Source organism: Somniosus microcephalus, chromosome 14 (genome assembly GCF_052327205.1).
Source record: "Somniosus microcephalus isolate GS21.2 chromosome 14, FLI_Smic_1.0, whole genome shotgun sequence".
NCBI lineage: Eukaryota > Metazoa > Chordata > Chondrichthyes > Squaliformes > Somniosidae > Somniosus > Somniosus microcephalus.
Genome location: NC_141000.1, coordinates 29307164 through 29329401, shown reverse-complemented (window position 1 = coordinate 29329401; position 22238 = coordinate 29307164). Strand labels below are relative to the sequence as shown.

The window sequence follows — 22238 nt, the reverse complement described above, 5'->3', positions numbered from 1 at the left end:
TTTTTTCAGGTTTTAGGGCCTTTTTGGTCTATAAACAGCAGCCATCTTGTTCCCAGGGTGAATTTAATCAGGGGAGAAAATGTTGGGGGAAGGGAGAATAAAAGGCCCAAAGATTTGGGCCGGGACTCCAGGAGATTTGGAAAACACAGTGGTGGTTCAGTGCAAAGATAAGGAGATACGAGCTTGGGATATTATCCAGGTGGTACATGAGGACTGCGGCAAGGGAAGCTGCTTTACCTGCCGACCAAAGCTGAATGTTGGGTTTGAGGTGATGGTCAGTGGCCGAGAGGAGGTGGAAAGACTTTTACTGAGTTTGAAGGTTGGAGATAAGTTCTTGGAAGTATCTCTGCTATACTCTGAAGAGGTGGTGGTCTCATTCTTAAACCTGCCAGTTTATATTGAGGACAATGTGCTAATAAAAAAGTTGAAGTCATGGGACATTAAAATTTGCTCAGTAATAAAGAGGAGATACTATCCAGGAAAGCGGGTAGCAGATGGAACCCATTACGTAAAGGTGCAGTTCCCAGAGAGGGTGAAGTTATTGCCATATAGCATGAAATTCGAGACAATGGAAGGAGTGCAGTACTTCCGGGTACTGCATGATAACCAGGTGAAGGTTTGTTATTATTGTCTTGGGCACGACCATCTTGTAAGAAGCTGTCCAGACTTGTACTGTTATAACTGCGGCAAGTCTGGACACATCGCTCAGAGCTGCAAGACGGAGAGCTGTGGGGTGTGTCACAAAGACCCCACCTGCTGTGAGTGTGCGGCAGATCTAGACGAGGGAACTAGATGTAATATTTCCAAGTTTGCAGATGACACAAAACTGGGTGGGCGTGTGTGCTGTGAGGAGGATGCAGAGAAACTCCAGTATGATTTGGACAGGTTGGGTGATTGGGCAGATGCATGGCAGATGCAGTATAATGTGGATTACTGCGAGGTTATCCACTTTGGTGGCAAAAACAGGAAGACAGATTATTATCTGAACAGCAATAGATTGGGAAAAGGGGAAGTGCAACGAGACCTGGATGTCCTTGTGCACCAGTCGCTGAAGGTAAGCATGCAGGTGCAGCAGGCGGTTAAGAAGGCAAATGGTATGTTGGCCTTCATAGCAAGAGGATTCGAGTACAGGAGCAAGGATATCTTGCTGCAGTTGTACAGGGCCTTGGTGAGACCACACCTTGAGTATTGTGTGCAGTTTTGGTCGCCTTATCTGAGGAAGGCTGTTCTTGCCATGGAGGGAGTGCAGCGAAGATTCACCAGACTGATACCTGGGATGGCAGAAATTACGTATGAAGAGAGATTGGGTCGATTAGGCTTATATTCGCTAGAGTTTAGAAGAGGGGATCTCATTGAAACTTATAAAATTCTAACAGGACTAGACAAACTAGATGCAGGGAGGATGTTTCTGATGGCGGGGGGAGTCCAGAACCAGGGGTAAGCCATTTAGGACTGAGATCAGGAGGAATTTCTTCACCTAGAGAGTGGTGAACCTATGGAATTCTCTACCACAGAAGGCAGTTGAAGCCAACTTATTAAATATATTCAAGAAGGAGTTAGATATATTTCTTAAGGCTAAAGGGATCAAGGGATATGGGGAGAAAGCAGGGACAGGGTACTGAATTTGGATGATCAGCCATGATCTCATTAAATGGCGTAACAGGCTCGAGGGGCCGAAGGGCCTACTCCTGCTCCTATCTTCAAAAAAAAGTGGTCATCTCTGAGTCAGAAGGTTGTGGGTTCAAGTCCCACCCCAGAGACTTGCACACAAAATCTGAACTGTCACTCCAGAGCCGTACTGAGGGAGAGCTGCACTGTTGGAAGTGCCATCTTTTGGATGAGACATTAAAACCGAGGCCCAGCCTTCCCTCACAGGTGAATGGAAAAGATCCCATGGCACTATTTTGAAGAAGAGATCCCACCAATGGATCCCCATTGGTGTCCTGGACAATATTTATCCCTCAACCAATATCACTAAAACAGATTATCTCTTTCATTATCACATTGCTGTTTGGGGAACCTTGCAATTGGCACAAATTGGCAGTCGCGATTCCTACATTACAATGGTAACTACATTTCAAAAGTAAATCATGTATAGTGCTCTGAGGTCGTGAAAGGTACTATATACGTGCAAATCTTTCTTCTTTATGATATAAGGTCAGTATATCTAATTCAGAAATTAAAGCTGGTCATGTAATTTGAAACCATTTCAAACCCAATTTCCAAAATTCTGGCTCATATGTAAACCTCTACATCTGGAGTGTCCAAACCTTTTGTCTTTGTGCATATCAAGTAGCTTTAGGCGGAGGAAGGGGCCACAAATGACCCCTGAAATTTTGTGGGGTTTTGTCTAGTCTCCTGTCAGTGGAAGATTGGCAGGACCCGAAAAAGATGTCAAGGATCTAGTATAACCTGATTTCTGCTATTTTTCTCGTTGGAGTGACGAGTAGGGAACCCGGAGAACCCACCCCCGCCCCTCGAAACTTCAGGACCATGAAGTTTAAATCCATGTTCCCATTAATTTGATTACATCTTAATCTGTGGCCACCAATAAATCTTGGTGTTCTGATTAGGATTTATCCACCAATCAAGCAACAGCAACAAGAACTGTCCTTTCCAAACTCCAGACCCACGGTTCAAAAGAACTTGAATAAGAAGTATAAATGAAACATAACTGAGATGCCTGTACTTTGCTGACTGGACTTCCAGGGCTCACAGATAGTATTTAGTATAGTTAATACTGAGGAAGACTTCAACAATATACAAGCCATTAATAAACTTGCAGAATTGGTGTGTAAATGGCAATCGAATTTTATTATAGCTGCTTCATCAATGACCTTCCCTCCATCATAAGGTCAAAAATGGGGATGTTCGCTGATGACTGCACAGTGTTCAGTTTCATTCACAACTCCTCAGATAATGAATCAGTCCATGCCTGCATGCAAAAAGACCTGGACGACATTCAGGCTTCGGCTGATAGGTTTCAAGTAACATTCGCGCCACACAAGTGCCAGGCAATGACTATCTCCAACAAGCGAGAGTCTAACCACTGCCCCTTGACATTCAACGGTATTACCATCGCTGAATCCCTCACCATCAACATCCTGGGGGGTCACCATTGACAGAAACTGAACTGGACCAGCCACATAAATACTGTGGCAACAAGAGCAGGTCAGAGGCTTAGTATTCTGCGGTGTGTCTCACCTCCTGACTCCCCAAAGCCTTTCCACCATCTACAAGGTACAAGTAAGAAGTGTGATGGAATACTCTCCACTCGCCTGGATGAGTGCAGCTCCAACAACACTTAAGAAGCTCGACACCATCCAGGACAAAGCTGCCCACTTGATTGACACCCCATCCACCACCTTAAACATTCACTCCCTCCACCACCGGCGTACCGTGGCTGCAGTGTGTACCATCTACAAGATGCACTGCAGCAACTCGCCAAGGCTCCTTCGGCAGCAACTCCCAAACCCGCAACCTCTACCACCTAGAAGGACAAGGGCAGCAGGCGCATGGGAACACCACCACCTCCAAGTTCCCCTCCAAGTCACACACCATCCTGACTTGGAAGTATATCGCCGTTCCTTCATCATTGCTGGGTCAAAATCCTGGAACTCCCTTCTTAACAGCACTGTGGGAGTACCTACACCGCACGGACTGCAGCGGCTCAAGGCGGCGGCTCACCACCACCTTCTCAAGGGCAATTAGGGATGAGCAATAAATGTTGGTGTTACCAGTGTCGCCCAGATCCCATGAACGAATAAAAACAAAAATAGGTAAGTGTGAAGTGGTGCATTTTTGTAGGAGGAATAAGGAGGCCATACTCCTCGGAAAATAAGGGTCTAAATGGGGTAGCGGAGCAAAGGGATCTGGGGTACAGATTAACAAATCATTAAAAGTAACAACGCTAGTTAACAAGGCCATAAAAATGCAAACAAAGCCCTGGGGTTCATTTCTAGAGGAATAAAATTGAAAAGCAGGGAAGTTATGTTAAACTTGTATATAACCTTGGTTAGACCACACAGAATACTGTGCACAGTTCTGGTCTCCAAATTACAAAAAGGAAATAGAGGCACTGGAGAAGGTGCAAAAAAGATTTGCAAGGATGATACCAGAACTGAGAGGTTATAACTGAAATTGCTGGGTCTCTTTTCTCTAGAAAACTAAAGGCTGAGTGGGTGGCCTAATCGAGGTCTTTACAATGATGAAGATAGTCACTAATAAATCCAATAAGGTATTCAGGAGAAACTTCTTTACCCAAAGAGTGGTTAGAATGTGGAACTCGCTACCACAAGGAGTAGTTGAGGTGAATAGCACAGATGCCTTTAAGGGAAAGCTAGATAAGTACATGAGGGAGAAAGGAATAGAAGGATATGGAGATAGGGTCAGATGAAGTGGGGTGGGAGGAGGCTCGTGTGGAGCATAAACACCAGCATAGACCAGTTGGGCCGAATGGCCTGTTGTTGTGCTGTACTTCTATGTAATGTAATACTTTGGCCATCTCCACTCTACATCTTTATCTCCTGGTTTCCAAATTGAGCTGAATTGTATGCCTATTAATTTAATTGGTTCCTCTGCTAATATCTGCTGTATTTGAATAGATTTCTGATGCTCAGTTCATTAGTTTGCTAACACAATCAGGAATGTGACATTACATAAAAATTGATTTCTCTGTTTGATAAAAGACATAATGAAATTAGTTGGTGGACTATAACCTAATTTTACTACAAACACACTCCAAAGTGGCTGTAGTCATTTTCAATTCTAACATGGCACTGCTTCAAGAAACTAATGAAGCTTGTGGAATAAAAATTATAGGAATCTATTTACTTACAGATCTGAAAAGAGATAGCAGCTGCTGACCTGGTGCCTAAATGGACTCTCTGAAAGAGTGCAAAATGATGAAAAGGCTAAGTGAAATCAAATATTTAAACTGCCGAATGACAGCGGGAGCGGTAATAGACAGGCGGGCTCTGTTTCTCCACAGTCTGATTGTCACCAGTTGTCTTCCATCTAGAGGGGTGAAATTCAACTTTGGCGGTGCCGCAAAATGGCCAGTACCGTAACTCCATTTAGTGAAAAGGGAAAATGGGCAGGCGATCGGCTACCTCCACAGAATTTCAGGATCCATTTGTGGTCTCCTCCCTCCGCTCCCCAAACTTCTTGACACGTATAAAGACAAAAGGCTCGGACACTCCAGATGTACAGGTTTACATTCCAGCCAGAATTTTGGAGATAGGGTCTGATTAATGTGTTATTGTTTCAAATTGCATGGCGGGCTTTAAGTTCTGAATTAGGCGTCAACAATCCTAAAATCTTAAATCATGAGTGTAAGATATGAATTTCACCCATTTACTTTCATAAATAATATACACTGGCTCCTATTAGGAACATAGGAATTTCTAGACAAAAAAAGACCAAGGTCTATCTTGTTCGCCTTCTACCATCCTGGTAATTGCAATGATAACTAACAATAACGGAGTTGTTGACTAATCATGGCAATCAATCTCTATCACTTAGTCTACAACAGACCCAGAATGACGAGAGAAAAACCCCAATGGTGAACTTTGGGAACCATAGGTCCAAAATCACCTTTTTTCTCCCAAATGTGCTACACTTACCATGTCATGTCTCACATTACTCATATAGTGTTCTTGGTAACCAGGTTCAAATCCCAACCTCACCTGACATTTTTTTTCAACTCATGCCAGTAGGCCAGTTTCAGTGGTTCTACTTGGAAGAAGACCATCCCAATGATGAATCACCTATCCCAATAATAAGTGGAAGGAATCTGATACAAGTACACCTGCTCCTCTTGGCTGATCCAATGCAATGTTGTGGTGTGGAGATGCCGGTGTTGGACTGGGGCGGACAAATGTAAGAAGTCACACAACACCAGGTTATAGTCCAACAGTTTTATTTGAAATCACAAGCTTTCGGAGCGCTGCTCCTTCACCTGACGAAGGAGCAGCGCTCCGAAAGCTTGTGAATGCAATGTTGACAATGGAGAAGTCTGCAACCCTGAATGTCCTGTCTTTCTGGCTGAAGTAGAGGAATTTGGAAGTGTGACAAGACTGGAATAAGTATTAATGGATAATTATGATATTTAAAACAAAGTGGCTTTTTGGCAGTATTTACACAAATCAGTTACCGTAGAAAAGTGATTTGTCTACAGAGATTATTTTTTGGACAGGTTTTATAAATAACACACACATCAGTGATTATGCTTATTGCTGGCCAGCCAGTTGATTCACTTGCATAGAATCTTACAGCACAGAAAGAGGCCATTTGGCCCATCGTGCCTGTACCGCTTTACTGAAAGAGCTATTCAATTAGTCCCACTTCCCTGCTCTTTCAACATAGCCCTGCACATTTTTCCTTTTCAAGTAAATATCCAATTTCTATTTGAAAGTTACCATTGAATCTGCTTCCACTATCCTTTCAGGCAGTGCTTTCCAGATCATTACAACTCGAGCAAAAAAAAATCTTTCATTTCCCCTCTGGTTCTTTTGCCAATTATCTTATATCTGTATCCTTTGGTTATCGACCTCCTGCCAGTGAAAACAGTTTCTCCCTATCTACTCTATTAAAACCCTTCATAATTTTGAACACCTCTATTAAATCTCTCCTTAACCTTCTCTGCTCTAAGGAGAACAATCCCAGCTTCTCTCATCTCTCCACATAATTGAAGTCCCTCATTCCTGGTAATAAACTTTGACTAATAATCTTTTCACAATGTTGATGTTCACATCGCTTATCTTAAAATGTGATCAAAATTTGGAAGAGCTCTGTGTTTGTAGCATAGATTCTCACCTGCAAATGTGGAACTATTATCAATTATATACATATTTTGGGATATAAGCAATAAATATGTAAAATATTATGTGTCACTGTTGTTGCTTCAAGTTTCCTCCATAATAGCAGCCATGGGGTACAGGACTAACCTCTTGCCAAGAGGCCAAAATGGACTGAATTACACACTTTTACATTGCCTCCATCAATACAGTACTACTCTACAATCAGAATGAGAAAGGCTCCTAATCCCTCCTCGCTCTCGCAGTGCCAATTTTAAATTAAGAACTGATTCAGCAACCAAAGTAAATAGTCTTTCCCTATTTGCCCTATCAAAACCCTTCACAATTTAAAATAAAATCGTCCATTGAATCTTTTCTTAGCCTTCTCTACTTCAGTGGAAATAGGCCCAATATCTCAAGTCTCTCCTCATATGTCGTCACTCTGGTGAAACTATGCTGTACGCACTCTGTGGTTGTATAATGGGCTGCCAAAAACCTGACGCATACTCTAATTGGACCCTATCCATTGCCTTGTACAAGTTTATCATTGCCTCTACTTTTTTAAAAATTCGTTATGGGACATGGGAGCCATTGGCAAGGCCAGCATTTATTGCCCATCCCTAGTTGCCCTTTAGAAGGTGAGCCGCCGCCTTGAAATTCTTGCAGTCTATGCCATATTTATAAAACCCAAAATGCTATTTTTATGGCTTTACCTGTACATGAATTTGAACCCTAGATCTGTTCCTTCACACACTTCAATGTCTTTCCATTGATTGTATAATCCCATTCTGGTTTTCCTCCCCCCCCCACCCCACCAAAAAACATTACTTCACACTTACCTGCAAATTAAATGGGATTATTGATCCGCAAGAGTGAACAATTCCACAAAAATGATCCTAAATTGTTCTTCCACTGGTCTAATTCTACTGTCAGTTACATAGGATATGCAGCACAGAAACAGGCCATTCGGCCCAACCAGTCCATGCCGGCGTTTATGCTCCACTTGAGCCTCCTCCCGTCTTTCCTCATCTAGCTCTATCAGCATAACCCTCTATTCCCTTCTCCCTCATAACCGCCCCTTAAATACATCTTTACTATTCGATTCAACCACTCCCTGTGGTAGCGAGTTCCACATTCTCACCACTCTCTGGGTAAAGAAGTTTCCTCTGAATTCCGTTTGATTTCTTGGTGACTATCTTATATTGATGGCCTCTAGTTATGCTCTTCCCCACAAGTGGAAACATTCTCTCTGTATCCACTCTATCAAAAGCCTTCCTAATTTTAAAGACCTCTATTAGGTCACCCCTCATCCTTTTTTCCAAGAGAAAAGAGACCCAGCCTGTTCATCCTTTCCTGATATGTATACCCTCGCATTTCTGGTATCATCCTTGTAGATCTTCTCTGCACCATCTCCAGTGCCTCTATATTCTTTTGGCGACCAGAATTGTATGCAGTACTCCAAGTGTGGTCTAACCAAGGTTCGATACAAGTTTAGCATAACTTCTCTACTTTTCAATTCTATCCCTCCAGAAATAAACCCTAGTGCTTGGTTTTCTTTTTTATGGCTTTGTTAACCTGTGTCGCAACGTTTAGTGATTTGTGTATTTGTACACCTGGATCCCTTTGCTGTGACACTCTGGGCTTAGTGCCAATGAAGGACAAGTCTAGTCGTCTCCAACAAACCCATGAAGCTATCTTTGGGGTGTGGAAACAGCACCATACTGAGTTTGCATCTGGACCAATGGGACAAACCCACCTGCATGCAGGTTGAAAAAAAAAACCAGTGGAGTGTGTTGCATGGAGAGAAGGCCTTAATGAACCAGCTTGATAGGAGGAAGTGAACTCCTTACTGTGTCATCATGCTAATTGTATGGCAGCAGGTATGGGTGGTATTCCTGCTGAATTTGTAAAAGCTGCTCTAGGCAAGGGGAAGGAGAACAGCAAAGGTCTTAGTCAATGGTGCCAGGAACTCTCAACTGGCCTTGAAGCTGCCCTTCTGAGACTGGTCTAATTGAATGGCGGAACAGGCTCGAGGGGCTGAATGGCCTACTCCTGTTCCTATGTTCTCCTTTATGCCAGAAATCCTCACCAGCGCAGAGCACTGGTAAGCTTCCCACTTCTTGTCAAGTTACGACTACACTACCCATTAAGGCATTGGTTTGCAGGGTTATCTGGCGACAAAGCGGAAGAATTCCAACCCCCACTGGCTAAACAATTAACAACACCTCAAATCTACCACAGTACTGACTTGGTTCTGAACTTTCAGTGCCTGGCATATTATCTTAGAGGCACCTCGACTCCAGAGACCCACTTGTCTCTCCCCTATGGCAGATGATCACTAGTTGGTCATGAGATAACTGACAAGCTCAGGTTTGACTGTAGCATGGACTCATTAATCAGTGGTTCCACTACCCTGCCCTCTCCCTATAGGCCTGCATTTTCCTCTGCCCTCTGCTTCAAATGTTACTCCATTTTTCCCTTAAAAGACGCAATGGTTTCTACCTTTATTCCCGTAGCTAATGAAATAATAATTAAATACGTGTAGGGCTATGTACAAGGAATGAAAATGAAGTAATCACATACAGTTTTAGTTCCATTGTACAATCAAATTCATTCATCACTGTGACTGCCACAGAATTAGGGTTAGGATGCAGGCCTCCCACTCACTTGATAATGCACATGTCTAAATGTACTTTCACTCTACCAAATCAGGACTTATTCAGAATTAAATTCATATCTTGTGCAAAAAAAATCACACTTATATTTTATGATTCAAACTAAAAGTTTCAAAACCGATTTTACCAACATACACATTGTAACTGTACATTAATTTCAGTAACATGTATTACCCACCGCTCCTCTTAATGCATCTCATTTTGACAGCACAATTCCTTATTCAGTAAGTGCGCAAAATGTTACTGCTAAATTATATATAAATAATAAATAACACAATCTTCAGGAATCATTTTTTGCTGGAAGAATCCATTAGATCTTTTGCTTCATTGATCTTTGCAGCCAGGAATGGCGATCCTCCTAAGATTACAAGGAAACAAATGAGCTCAGTTTTAAATTCCTACTGCAAGGTGCCCTTGTTGGCTCATTAATGGTTTTCCACAACTGACTCCAGTTCGAGCTGCAAAAGTGCTGAACAGCAATAATTAACAGTGCAGTTTCACAAAATAACATTTTTGTACAATCTCAATGAGCATATGCTTAAAAAAAAGCTTCCACTTATAGAATCATAGGGGAAAAAGGTTACTTTGCGCTTCCCATTAGCGCCCCCGGGGGCGCAAAGCCCATAGCGCTTGGGCACATGCACCGCTAATGCCTCCCGTGAAATTCAGCGGGAGGTTAGCGGCGGCGGTAGCCGGTAGCGCCCTGCAGTTCCGGTGATGACGTCATCGTGGGCGCAGTGTCCCACTCACAAACTCCGGTCGCGCCCCCTGACCTACCACCGGACAATATGTCCGACAGGATCAAGGTGGTGTTATTGCGGCCGCGGTCGCGCAAATTAAAGGGCAGGTGCCGGGCGGCCATTTTTATTTTGGGCCGCCTGCCAGCACCTGCTCCCTTCCACTTCTTCATGTGGGGTGCCAGCCGCGATCGGTCAGCCCAGCAGTCCTCTTGCGTGCCGGATTGTTTTCCCGGCACTCTGCTCCCCGATGGGCCAGAAGGGCCTGGTGCGCGCTGCGCTAGGACCCTCCCTTTTAATCAGGGGAGGAAGGCCTGTAATACCGTGGCGCTACGTGCCAACACGCATGGCGCAGTTGCACGTAGTGCCGCGATATTGAATGGTAGCGCCCCAGGAAGGAGGGGGAGCGCTTCCAGTAGCTTCCTGCTTTGGGCGCTACCACTCAATTTACGGCACAGGGGCACCCCGGCGAAGTTAGCACCCCAAAGGGGGCACGACTGAATTTTTTCCCCATAGAATCTTACAGTACAGAAGGAGGCCATTTGACCCATCGTGCCTGTGCCGGCTCTTTGAAAGAGCTATCCAATTAGTCCCACTCCCCTGCTCTTTCCCCATAACCTTGCAAATTTTTCCTTTTCAAGTATTTATCCAATTCCTTTTTCAAAGTTACTATTGAATCTGCTTCCACCACCCTTTCAGGCAGCGCATTCCTGATCATAACAACTCGCTATGTAAAAAAATTTTTTTTTAAACATTTTTAAAGTGTGCACTTACACCACCTAGTGTGAAATAAATGAATCTTTTTATTAACAATAAATTAGATTCATCCTCCTCCCCACACCGGATGCACAAATGGGTGTGCAGTGGTGATAACTATTAGCATTATATCGTTTTATACTGCATTATTTATGCTGTAGCATTAACACTGCCTGGCTAGATCTCCAATTCTTCAGCCAAGCAGCCAATCCTTCTCTTCCAGCAGTTATAATTTGAATGTTAAGTGTCTGCACTGTGTAAAGATTTAAATTACCTCCAGGTAGGGCACTTTTGAAACTTGGTTTGGATCTCACACCAGCTCCCTTTTTAATCAGGCTCTGACTTGTCCTACAAGTGGAAATCACTTCACCAACAATGCTGAAGTTATAGTGTGAACACGTGCTTACACATAAAAGAATTACTTTAAAAGTTCACTCGCTTCCGTGGCTAACTAAGGAAGTAAAGGATTGTATCAAATTGAAAACAAAAGCATACAAGGTTGCGAAGAATAATGAAAGGCCAGAGGATTGGGAAGTTTTTAAAAAGCAGCAAAGGACGACTAAAAAATGATAAAGATAGAGAAAATAGCTTATGAGAGTAAGCTAGCAAGAAATATAAAAACAGACAGTAAGAGCTTCTACAGGTATATAAAAAGGAAGAGAGTAGCTAAAGTAAATGTTGGTCCCCTAGAGGATGATTCTGGGAAATTAATAATGGGAAACAGGGAAATGGCGGAGACCTTGAACAAATATTTTGTATCGGTCTTCACGGTAGAAGACACTAAAAGCATCCCAATAATGGATAATCAAGGGGCTATTGGGGTGGGGGGGAACTTTAAACAATCACTATCACTAGAGAGAAAGTACGAGGCAAACTAATAGGACTAAAGCAGGACAAGTCCCCATGACACGATGGCATGCATCCTAGAGTCTTAAAAGAGGTGGCTGCAGAGATAGTGGATGCATTGGTTGTAATCTACCAAAATGCCCTGGATTCTGGAAAGGTCCCAGCGGACTGGAAAACTGCAAATGTAACGCCCCTATTTAAGAAAGGAGGGAGACAGAAAGCAGGCAACTATCGACCAGTTAGCGTAACATCTCTCATTGGGAAAATGCTGGAGTCCATCATTAAGGAAGTGATAGCAGGTAATTTAAAAAAATCATAATATAGTCAAGCAGAGTCAGCATGGTTTTATGAAAGGAAAATCATGTTTGACAAATTTGCTGGAGTTCTTTGAGGATGTAACGAGCAGGGTGGATAAAGGGGAACCAGTAGATGTTGTGTATTTGGATTTCCAAAAGGAATTCGATAAGGTGCCACATAAGGTCACTACACAAGATAAGAGCTCACGGGGTTGGGGGCAATATATTAGCATGGATAGAGGATTGGCTAACTAACAGAAAAGAGTCGGGATAAATGGATCATTTTCAGGTTGGCAAACTGTAACTAGTGGGGTGCCGCAGGGAGCGATGCTGGGCCTCAACTATTTACAATCTATATTAATGACTTGGATGAAGGCACTGAGTGTAATGTAGCCAAATTTGCTGATGATACAAAGATAGGTGGGAAAGCAAATTGTGTGGAGGACGCAAAGAATCTCCAAAGGGATATAGATAGCCTAAGTGAGTGGGCAAAAATCTGGCAGATGGAGTTTAATGTGGGAAAATGCGTGGTTATCCACTTTGGTAGGAAAAATAAAAAAGTAAATTATTATTATTTAAATGGGGAGAGATTACAAAATGCTGAGGTATCTGGGGGGTCCTTGTACATGAATCACAAAAAGTTAGCATGCAGGTACAGCAAGTACAGTAATTAGGAAGGCAAATGGAATGTTGGCCTTTATTGCAAAAGGAATGGAATATAAAAGTAGGGAATAACAACAGAAAATGCTGTGCTCATCTTCCGATTAGGCACTTTACAGCCTTCTGGACTCAATATCGAGTTCAACAATTTCAGATCATAACCTCGGCCCCTATTACATTTTTACTTATTTTTTATCCCCACCTTTGTTTTGGCCCTTTCCCCCCCCCACCTTTTTTTTTCTCTCTCCCACATGGCAGCTGTCTCCCATTCTGCCAGCACATTTCACACCTAATCTAGAGCCGTCTTTTGTCTCCACTAGTCCTATCACCATCTCGTCTCGTTTTGAATACCTCTTAATGTCTCTTCACTTCTCTTTTGTTCTCTCCCGGCCTGGCCTTTCAATCTATTTCATTTCCTGTGCCTTTCCAGTCTTGACAAAGGGTTTGACTCGAAACGTTGACTCTATTTTCTCTCCACGGATGTTGCCTGGCCTGCTGAGTTTTTCCAGCATTTTCTGTTGTTATTTCGGATTTCCAGCAGTATTTTGCTATCATAAAAGTAGGGAAGTCCTGTTACAACTGTACGGGGCATTGGTAAGACCACACCTGGAGTACTGTGTACAGTTTTGGTCTCCTTATTTAAGGAAGGATATACTTGCAATGGAGACAGTTCAGAGAAGGTTCACGAGGAGATTCCGGAGATGAAGGGGTTATCTTACGAAGAAAGGTTGAGCAGGTTGGGCCTATACTCATTGGAGTTTAGAAGAATGAGAGGGGATCTTATTGAAACATATAAGATTCTGAAGGGGCTTGACAGGGTAGATGCAGAGAGGATGTTTCCCCTCATGGGGGAATCTAGAACTAGGGGGCATAATTTCAGAATAAGGGGCATCCTTTTAAGCTGGAAATGAGGAGGAATTTCTTCTCTCAGAGGGGCGTGAATCTTTGGAATTCTCTTCCCCAGAGAGCTGTGGAGGCTGGGTCATTGAATATAATTAAGGTGGAGATAGACAGATTTTTGAATGATAAGGGAGTGAAGGGTTATGGGGAGCGGTCAGGGAAGTGGAGTTGAGCCCAAGATCAGATCAGCCATGATCTTATTGAATGGCGGAGCAGGCTCGAGGGGCCAAATGACCTACTCCTGCTCCTACGTCTTATGTTCTAATGCTTTTAACTTGGTTAAAAGTGATCTCAGCTACAGTTTTAGCTGATTAATTAGAAAATGAATCAAAATAATCTGAAGCGAAGTACAGGTAGACTACCTTTTATCCGAACTTTCGAAAACCGAAACCCTCTAAAAACCGAAGGTTTTTTCGTTCAGCGTAAGTCGTGCGCACGACATGACCAGAGGGTCAGCGTAAGTCGTGCGCACGACCCCGACCCCCGCCGCCGACCCCCCCGCCAGGACCCCCGCCGACCCCGACTCCCGCCGACCCCGACTCCCGCCGACCCCCCCGCGGACCCCCGCCGACCCCGACTCCCGCCGACCCCCCCGCCGACCCCCCCACGGACGACCCCCACCCCCGGCCGACCCCCCCGCGGACCCACCCCCGACAAATTTCCCAGTCTTATAAAATACCTTCCGAAATCCGAAATTTTCCGAAAACCGAAACACGGCTGGTCCTGAGGTTTTCGGATAAAGGATAGTCTACCTGTACTATTCTCCACAGGTCAGTTGTTGAATATTTGCTACAAAACAGGTTCCGTCTAGTCAGGTATTCTTGTTAGATTACTGGTTTTAACCACAATTATATGATAAACTTTAATACTACAATATCCTTAAATACCTTTTCATAAAGAATTCAGTTTTACAATGCATGGGAATTGCTATGTAAGGAAATACAACTGTCCCAAATGATTACATCTGATTATACTTTTTTTTATATTCGTTCCTGGAATCTGGGCATCACTGGCAAGGCTCAAAGTTCAATAGCCATCTTCTCATTTTGTAATCTACCTTTTTTTATCTTTAAGGCTACATGAAGCCTGTATCATTATTTAAACTGCTTTACATCTGTGGTTACAGGAGTAGAGACACTCAATGTAAATGGCATGTTGATTCAGAATACTCCTCTCTCTGTTAGATATGCTGGCTAGCTGTACAGTAGCGAGACTGAACTCTAACCTTTGATAACAATTTTTATTCAAGTACGGTGGCATAGTGGTTAGCACTGTTGCCTCACGGTTGCAGCACGGTGGCATAGTGGTTAGCACTGTTGCCTCACAGCGCCAGGGACCCGGGTTCGAATCCGGCCTCGGGTGACTGTCTGTGTGGAGTTTGCACATTCTCCCCGTGTTTGCGTGGGTTTCCTCCGGGTGCTCCGGTTTCCTCCCACAGTCCAAAGATGTGCGGGTTAGGTTGATTGGCTATGATAAATTGACCCTTTGTGTTAGGGGGATTAAATACGTGGGGTTACGGGGATAGGGTGGGATATGTGTTGGTGTAGGGGTTACGGGGATCGGGTGGGATATGTGTCGGTGCAGGCTCGATGGGCCGAAATGGCCTCTATCTGCACTGTGGGGTTTCTGTGATTCTGTGATTCTGTGATACCAATATGTAAAAGCTGGGTCCAAGTACTGGAAAAAATTGATTTAAACAACACTACAGTTTAGAGATGACAGCGAGTACACAGGAAGAATGCAGAATGAAGACGAATTACGAGTAAGCAGGTCATTTGAATGACCGGACTGCATCAGCCATTAATACCCTGAAATAATAGACAGTTGTCCACTCCTGCTAAAACAATTACCATATAAACTTGCAAGGTGGCACGTGTATAAGACAACCCTCCAAAATACCACCTAAAGAAAATTCATGCCATTCATAAAAGATGAGGGCCATTACAAAGCTCCAATCCACCAAAGTTCTCAGCTTCACGTTGGCTGGCGTCCGCTCTGTTATTTCTTATTTCAACCAGCACATTCCTATGGCCGATTGCTCTGCTCCTGCAGAACTGTTGTACTTTAGTTGTAGCTCCCGCTCTCCCTTTGTCTATCTCACTGGGCCTGTCTCAGATTTTAAATCAACAGCGGGAGTCTGGACTGAAGATGGGTGGGAAAGTCGCCCTTTGAATATTGAGGGGGAGTGGAGTGGAACAACGGATAGGGATGTGCTGGTATGGTATTGGGCCCACTGCCTTTAGAGAAAGCGCTTCGACATGAGGGAATCAAGAGGGACAATATGATCGTCATGGAGAGGACTTCCTCCCTACTTTCAGCCCCAAACAGAGACATGGGTTTCTAGCGCTAAAAATTCAGGGGCTTAACACCACCCATTACCAGCAAAAAGTAGCGTAAAGAGGGCGGCCGCCGCTCTTTCGCCAGCTGGTGGCGGGTCCCGTGGCGTCCGCCATTTTCCAAGGCCCAGCAGCGCTGCCGGTAAGATCCATCACCCTGCAGATTTAAATGAGAGATGACGTCAGTCGGCGTGCAATGGTCTTGTGTGTGCCTTTGCCTATCCTGCTGAAGTCACGCAGTGCTACCCCAGTGGCTGCAGCATGGCTGGTGGAAGGCTGCTGACTTTCAGTGGGGTACACTGAATGGCCTTGCTGGTCGACCTTGAGGAGCTGTCAAAATCGAGTGATGGTGTTTCTTCTTCTTCTTCTTCACTCTCCTCTCCCTCTTCTTGGTTAACCACTGGCTGTGCAGGCTGCATTTCTTGGGTGTATGAAATGAGGGAGGCACATGGGTGGCATTGTGGTCAGGGGAGGGCGGGAAAGCAAGAGGTGCATGCCAGAAGGAGGATAACATACGAGGAGGATAATGTCACCTCGGCGAACTTGGACCTTTGCGCCGAGTTCAGTGCTGGGTCCTAAGTTCGCCATGTAAACCTATCATGCAGCAGACGGACAGAGGCACTGTCAGCACCCCTTAAAGGGACACACACATCTTTCAGGTAAGTTTGCATTTAAGCTTTTGGACTGGATTTTTAAAAAATATTATTGAAGTGGCTTGCTGCAATTAATGTTAAGTTTTTTTTAAAGTGTGTTGGCAGTGCTACTGGATGCTTGCAAGGCCTCTGAGAAGGCAGAAAATGCAGCAAATAGCAGGCCAGGCAGCATCCGTGGAAAGAGAAACAGAGTTCACATCTCAGGCTGCGATGCTGCCTGACCTGCTGAGTATTTCCAGCATTTTATGCTGTCATTTCAGATTTCCAGCATCTGCTCGCAGAGGGAAGAGCAAGAAGCAGAATGAAAGATGGAACCCAGTCAGCCCCTTTCTGGCCGGGATATCCGGAATGGAATCATCCGCCTGCGGTACCAGTGACCACAACCCCAATTCCCCTTTCAACATTAGCCCCACACCTTACCTTCCCTCATTACTAACCACCACAGTGTCCTCTTGGTCACAATGCTGAAATAAAAGCCACCACAAAGCAAATATTCCAATCCAACTTTATACATCTATCCATCCAATATGACATCAAAAAATCCCCTTATGCATTCCCTTAGTGACTGTCTTGTGTGTGCCTTTGCCTATCCTGCTGATGTCATGCCGTGCTTCCCCAGTGGCTGCAGCATGGCTGGTGGAAGGCTGCTGACTTTCAGTGGGGACACTGTAATTGGCCTTGCAGGTTGACCTCGAGGAGCTGGTGGCTGGGAGTGTCAAATCGAGTGACAGTGTTTCTTCTTCTGCTTCACTCTCCTCTCCCTCTTCTTGGTCAACCACTGGCTGGGCAGGCTGCATTTCTTGGGTGTGTAAAATGAGGAAGGCACAAGGGTGGAGTTGTGGTATGGGGAGGGCGGGAAAGCAAGAGGTACATGCAAGGAGGAGGATAACGTGTGAGGATACCAGAATCTTGTATCACTTATGCCCCGCTGCTGGCCAATGGCTCAGCCATGCCCCTGCCAAGAATGGCCTGCACCGTCTCCTCCAAGGGGGTGAGGTGAGGCTAGGAATGGGAGGTGTGCCTCGTGATTTGTACAGATTGCTGGTAGGTGAGTGATTGGGGGTGGGGGGGGGGGGGCCGGGAGTCATGCATTGAGCAGTATGTGAGGCTAGTGATGCCGTTGGTAGGAGACGGCTTTTGAAGATGCATTCACTGACCTTGAGCAGTGGTCTGAGGTCATGAAGCTTTTTTGAGCACTGGAGCCAGGTAGTGGAGGGGGGGGGGGCGAGACTGCTGGCAGTGACGGCCTCGGTGATCTGGTCCCACATCATTCTTTCTGGAGGGCCTCCTGGCTCCTGTGGGTAGAGGACCTCTCTTGACCCCCTGCACAAAGCTGGAGTGCTGCGTGCGAGACCCTGGGTGCCCCTTCTATGGCTTGCTGAGCCATTTGTGTTAGTGCTGAAGCACTGTTCCCATTTTTTGAGGTGTGGAAAGGAATTCAGCTTTAAGAGCTGAAGACTCCCATTTGGGACTGCCTTTTAACGTTAATTTTTTTTTTAAGACAGTAAGGGCTGAAAACTGCATTTTTTTACTTCATTTTAATTTTTATTAGTTCAAAAGGCATTGCCCTTTTAATGTATTGCCCTTTTAATGTCCCACAATGCCTAGCGAACTCATTGCCTCGTTTCCAGAGGCTATTGGAAGATGGAACGCCGCTCTTGGACGGGAACTTTGCCTCCGATGCCTACAGTAACACCACCAGGAGGGCGTTACATGGTGAGTTAGCGCTGGGCTAAAAATCTTTAGTCCCCAGTGCGAACTTTTCTCCTCTGACCTTCAACCATTTTCAGCGGCCGTTAACCTAAGGCCGCGGTGAGACCGGCAACTCTCGTGGCAGCCACGAAGTTTTAGCCCCTAGTCTTAACATGAGTACATACAGTAGCTGTAGTAAATATTGGGCAAAAAGAAAAGCATCAAGCTTCATATTCAAAATTTTGCTAGTCAAGCAGTGTGAATTTGGAATCTTCTACTCAACAACTTGTATTTATATAGCGCCTTTAACGTAGTAAATCATCCCAAGGAGCATAATCAGACAATAATTGACACCGGGCCATAGAAGGAGACATTAGGATAGTTGACTAAAAGCTTGGTCAAAGAGGTAGGTTTTAAGGAGGGGGTTACAGAGGTAGGGAGGGGCGAAGCCATGGAGGGATTTGAACAGAAGGATGAGAATTTTTAAATGGAGGCGTTCGGGGACCAGGAGCCAATGTAGGTCAGCGAGCACACGGGTACTCGGTAGGGAATCTCAGTAGTTGTTAACCTCCATTGATGAACTGAACTATGGATAAGCAGCAGCCACTTTACACTATCGTGCTGGCAAGAGACTTTCAGACAGCACATCCATACTGTTGAGGGATTAGGAACATTTCTTCAGAGTTGTCCAACATTAGCTGGGTTATTAGCTCCCGTTTAACATTAAGATTTTTTTCATAAGAACATAATAAGAACATAAGAAATCGGAGCAGGAGTCGGCCATTTAGCCCCTCGAGCCTGCTGCACCATTCAATAAGATCATGGCTGATCTTCTACCTCATCTCCACTTTCCTGAACTATCCCCATATCTCTTTATTCCCTTAATATTTAAAAATCTATCGATCTCTGTCTTGAATATACTCAATGACTGAGCCTCCACAGCCCTCTGGGGTAGAGAATTCCAAAGATTCACCCCCCTCTGAGTAAAGACATTTCTCCTCATCTCAGTCCTAAATGGCCGACCCCTTATTCTGAGACTGTGACCCCTGGTTCTGCATCTACCCTGTCAAGCCCTGTAAGAATTTTGTATGTTTCAATGAGATCACCTCTCATTCTTCTAAACTCCAAAGAATATAGGCCTAGTCTACTCAATCTCTCATCATAGGACAATCCCCCCATCCCAGGAACCAGTCTGGGGAACCTTCGTTGCACTCCCTCTATGGCAAGTACTATATATCCTTCCTTAGGTAAGGAGACCAAAACTGTATACAATACTCCAGGTGTGGTCTCACCAGGGCCCTATATAATTGCATTAAAACATCTTTACTCTTATACTCAAATCCTCTTGTAATAAAGGCCAACATACCATTTGCTTTCCTAGTTGCTTGCTGTACCTGCATGTTAACTTTCAGTGATTCGTGTACAAGGACACCCAGGTCCCTCTGAACACCAACATTTCCCAATCTCTCACCATTTAAAAAATACTCTGCTTTTCTATTTTTCCTACCAAAGTGGATAACTTCACATTTCTCCACATTATATTCCATTTGCCATGTTCTTGCCCCCTCACTTAGCCTGTCTATATCCCCTTGAAGCCTCCTTTTTGTGCATCTATCAATAAGAATTCTGATTAATCATTGCCTATTAACTTCTAGAAGTGGCAGACAGATGATAGCGGAATGCTGTATGCAATAACTACACAAGAAATAAACATTAAAAAATTATGTGAATTTCCAGTCCAAGTACACTAATTGGAGTTAACGGCCAAGGAATTCAAAATGACCCACTTTTTAAAACTTTTCATTAAATATTATTCCTACCTTTGTCAGGATGATTCAGTAGCATAATTCTCTTATGGGCTTCTCCAATTTTTGTTCGGTTGGCTGATGGACTGAAGAGAGAAACAACATCAATCTGGACTCATTGCTCACTCAAAACATCTCTCAAGGATTAAGAAATGTTCCCAAAACTGTAAAACCCTGTGAAATTAGAATCTAACCAACTGCGACCGATTCATCAAGCTGACCAGTGTTTACACTAGTTTATCTTAAGAGCCCAAATCACTCATTCAACAGAACAGGTTGTCGCCATATTTACCGCTAAAACGTCCAGTCGTTCATCTTACATAGAAACATAGAAGATAGGAGCAGTAGGCCATTCGGCCCTTCGAGCCTGCTCCGCCATTCAATGAGATCATGGCTGATCATCCAAATTCAGTACCCTGTCCCTGCCTTCTCTCCATATCCCTTGATCCCTTTAGCCTTAAGAAATATATCCAATTCTTTCTTGAATATATTTAATGAACTGGCCTCCACCGCCCTCTGTGGCAGAGAATTCCACAGGTTCACCACTCTCTGGGTGAAGAAATTCCTCCTCATTTCAGTCCTAAATGGCTTACCCCTTATCCTTAGACTATGACCCCTGGTTCTGGACTCCCCGGCCATCAGAAACATCATTCCTGCATCTAGTCTGTCCAGACCTGACAGAATTTTATAGGTTTCAATGAGATCCCCTCTTAATCTTCTAAACTCCAGTGAGTATAAGCCCAATTGACACAATCTCTCCTCATACGTCATTCCTGCCATCCCAGGTATCAGCCTGGTGAATCTTCACTGCACTCCCTCCATGGCAAGAACGTCCTTCCTCAGGTAAGGTGACCAAAACTGCACACAATACTCAAGGTGCGGTCTCACCAAAGCCCTGTACAACTGTAGCAAGACATCCTTGTTCCTGTACTCGAACCCTCTTGCTACGAAGGCCAACATACCATTTGCCTTCTTAACCGCCTGCTGCACCTGCATGCTTACCTTCAGCGACTGGTGCACAAGGACACCCAGGTCTCTTTGCACTTCCCCTTCTCCCAATCTATTGCCATTCAAATAATAATCTGCCTTCCTGTTTTTGCCACCAAAGTGGATAACCTCACATTTATCCACATTATAGTGCATTTGCCATGTTTCTGCCCAATCACCCAACCTGTCCAAATCGTACTGGAGTTTCACGACATCCTCCTCACAGCTTACCCTCCCACCCAGCTTTGTGTCGTCTGCAAATTTGGAGATATTACATCCAATTCCCTCGTCCAGATCATTAATATATATTGTGAACAGCTGGGGTCCTAGGACCGATCCTTGCGGTACCCCACTAGTCACTGCCTGCCACTCGGAAAATGACCCATTTATTCCAACTCTTTGCTTTCTGTCCGCCAACCAGTTCTCTATCCAAGTCAATACCTTGCCCCCAATCCCATGTGCCTTAATTTTGCACGCTAATCTCTTATGTGGGACCTTATCGAAAGCCTTCTGAAAGTCCAAATACACCACATCCACTGGTTCTCCCTTATCTATTTTACCAGTTACATCCTCAAAAAATTCCAGTAGATTAGTCAAGCATGATTTACCTTTTGTAAATCCATGTTGACTTTGTCCGATCCTGTCACTGCTTTCCAAGTGCTCTGCTATTACAGCTGAAATGTGACTCAGGATGGAACCTCTATGAACTTTGCTCCCACTAGTTGGGTAAGTGCTTTGTGAACTGGCTGAGATTGACAACACATTTCCTCTAAGTCAATAGGTTGTGGGTTCAAGTCCCACTCCGCTTCAGTGCAGTACTGAGGGAGAGCTACACTGTCAGAGGTGCCGTTTTTCAGATGAGACATTAAACCGAGGCCCCATCTGCCCTCTCAGGTGGACGTAAAAGATCCCATGGCAATATTCAAAGAAGTGCATGGGAGTTCTCCAGGGTGTCCGGGTCAATATTTATCCCTCAATCAACATCATTTACACAGATTATCTGGTCATTTATTTCACTGCTGTTTGCGGGACCTTGCTGTGTGCAAATTAGCTGCCGCGTTTCCTACATTACACAAGTGACTACACTTGAAAAAGTAC

The 22238-nt window shown here is 44.4% G+C and overlaps 1 protein-coding gene across 2 annotated transcripts in view; it reads right to left on the bottom strand.

The window, feature by feature from the left end:
• Positions 1 to 9575: 9575 nt before the first annotated feature.
• Positions 9576 to 22238, bottom strand: part of LOC147107413 (dnaJ homolog subfamily C member 15-like) — a 29982-nt gene continuing 17319 nt past the window's right edge. For both annotated transcript variants that reach the window (XM_086006443.1, XM_086006444.1), the window contains exons 5-6: positions 20169 to 20239; positions 9576 to 9830 (exon numbers count right to left, since the gene is read on the bottom strand). In XM_086006443.1, the coding sequence (XP_085862569.1) occupies positions 9760 to 9830; positions 20169 to 20239 (142 nt within the window). In that variant the 3' untranslated portion in view covers positions 9576 to 9759. The remainder of the gene's footprint in view (positions 9831 to 20168; positions 20240 to 22238) is intronic.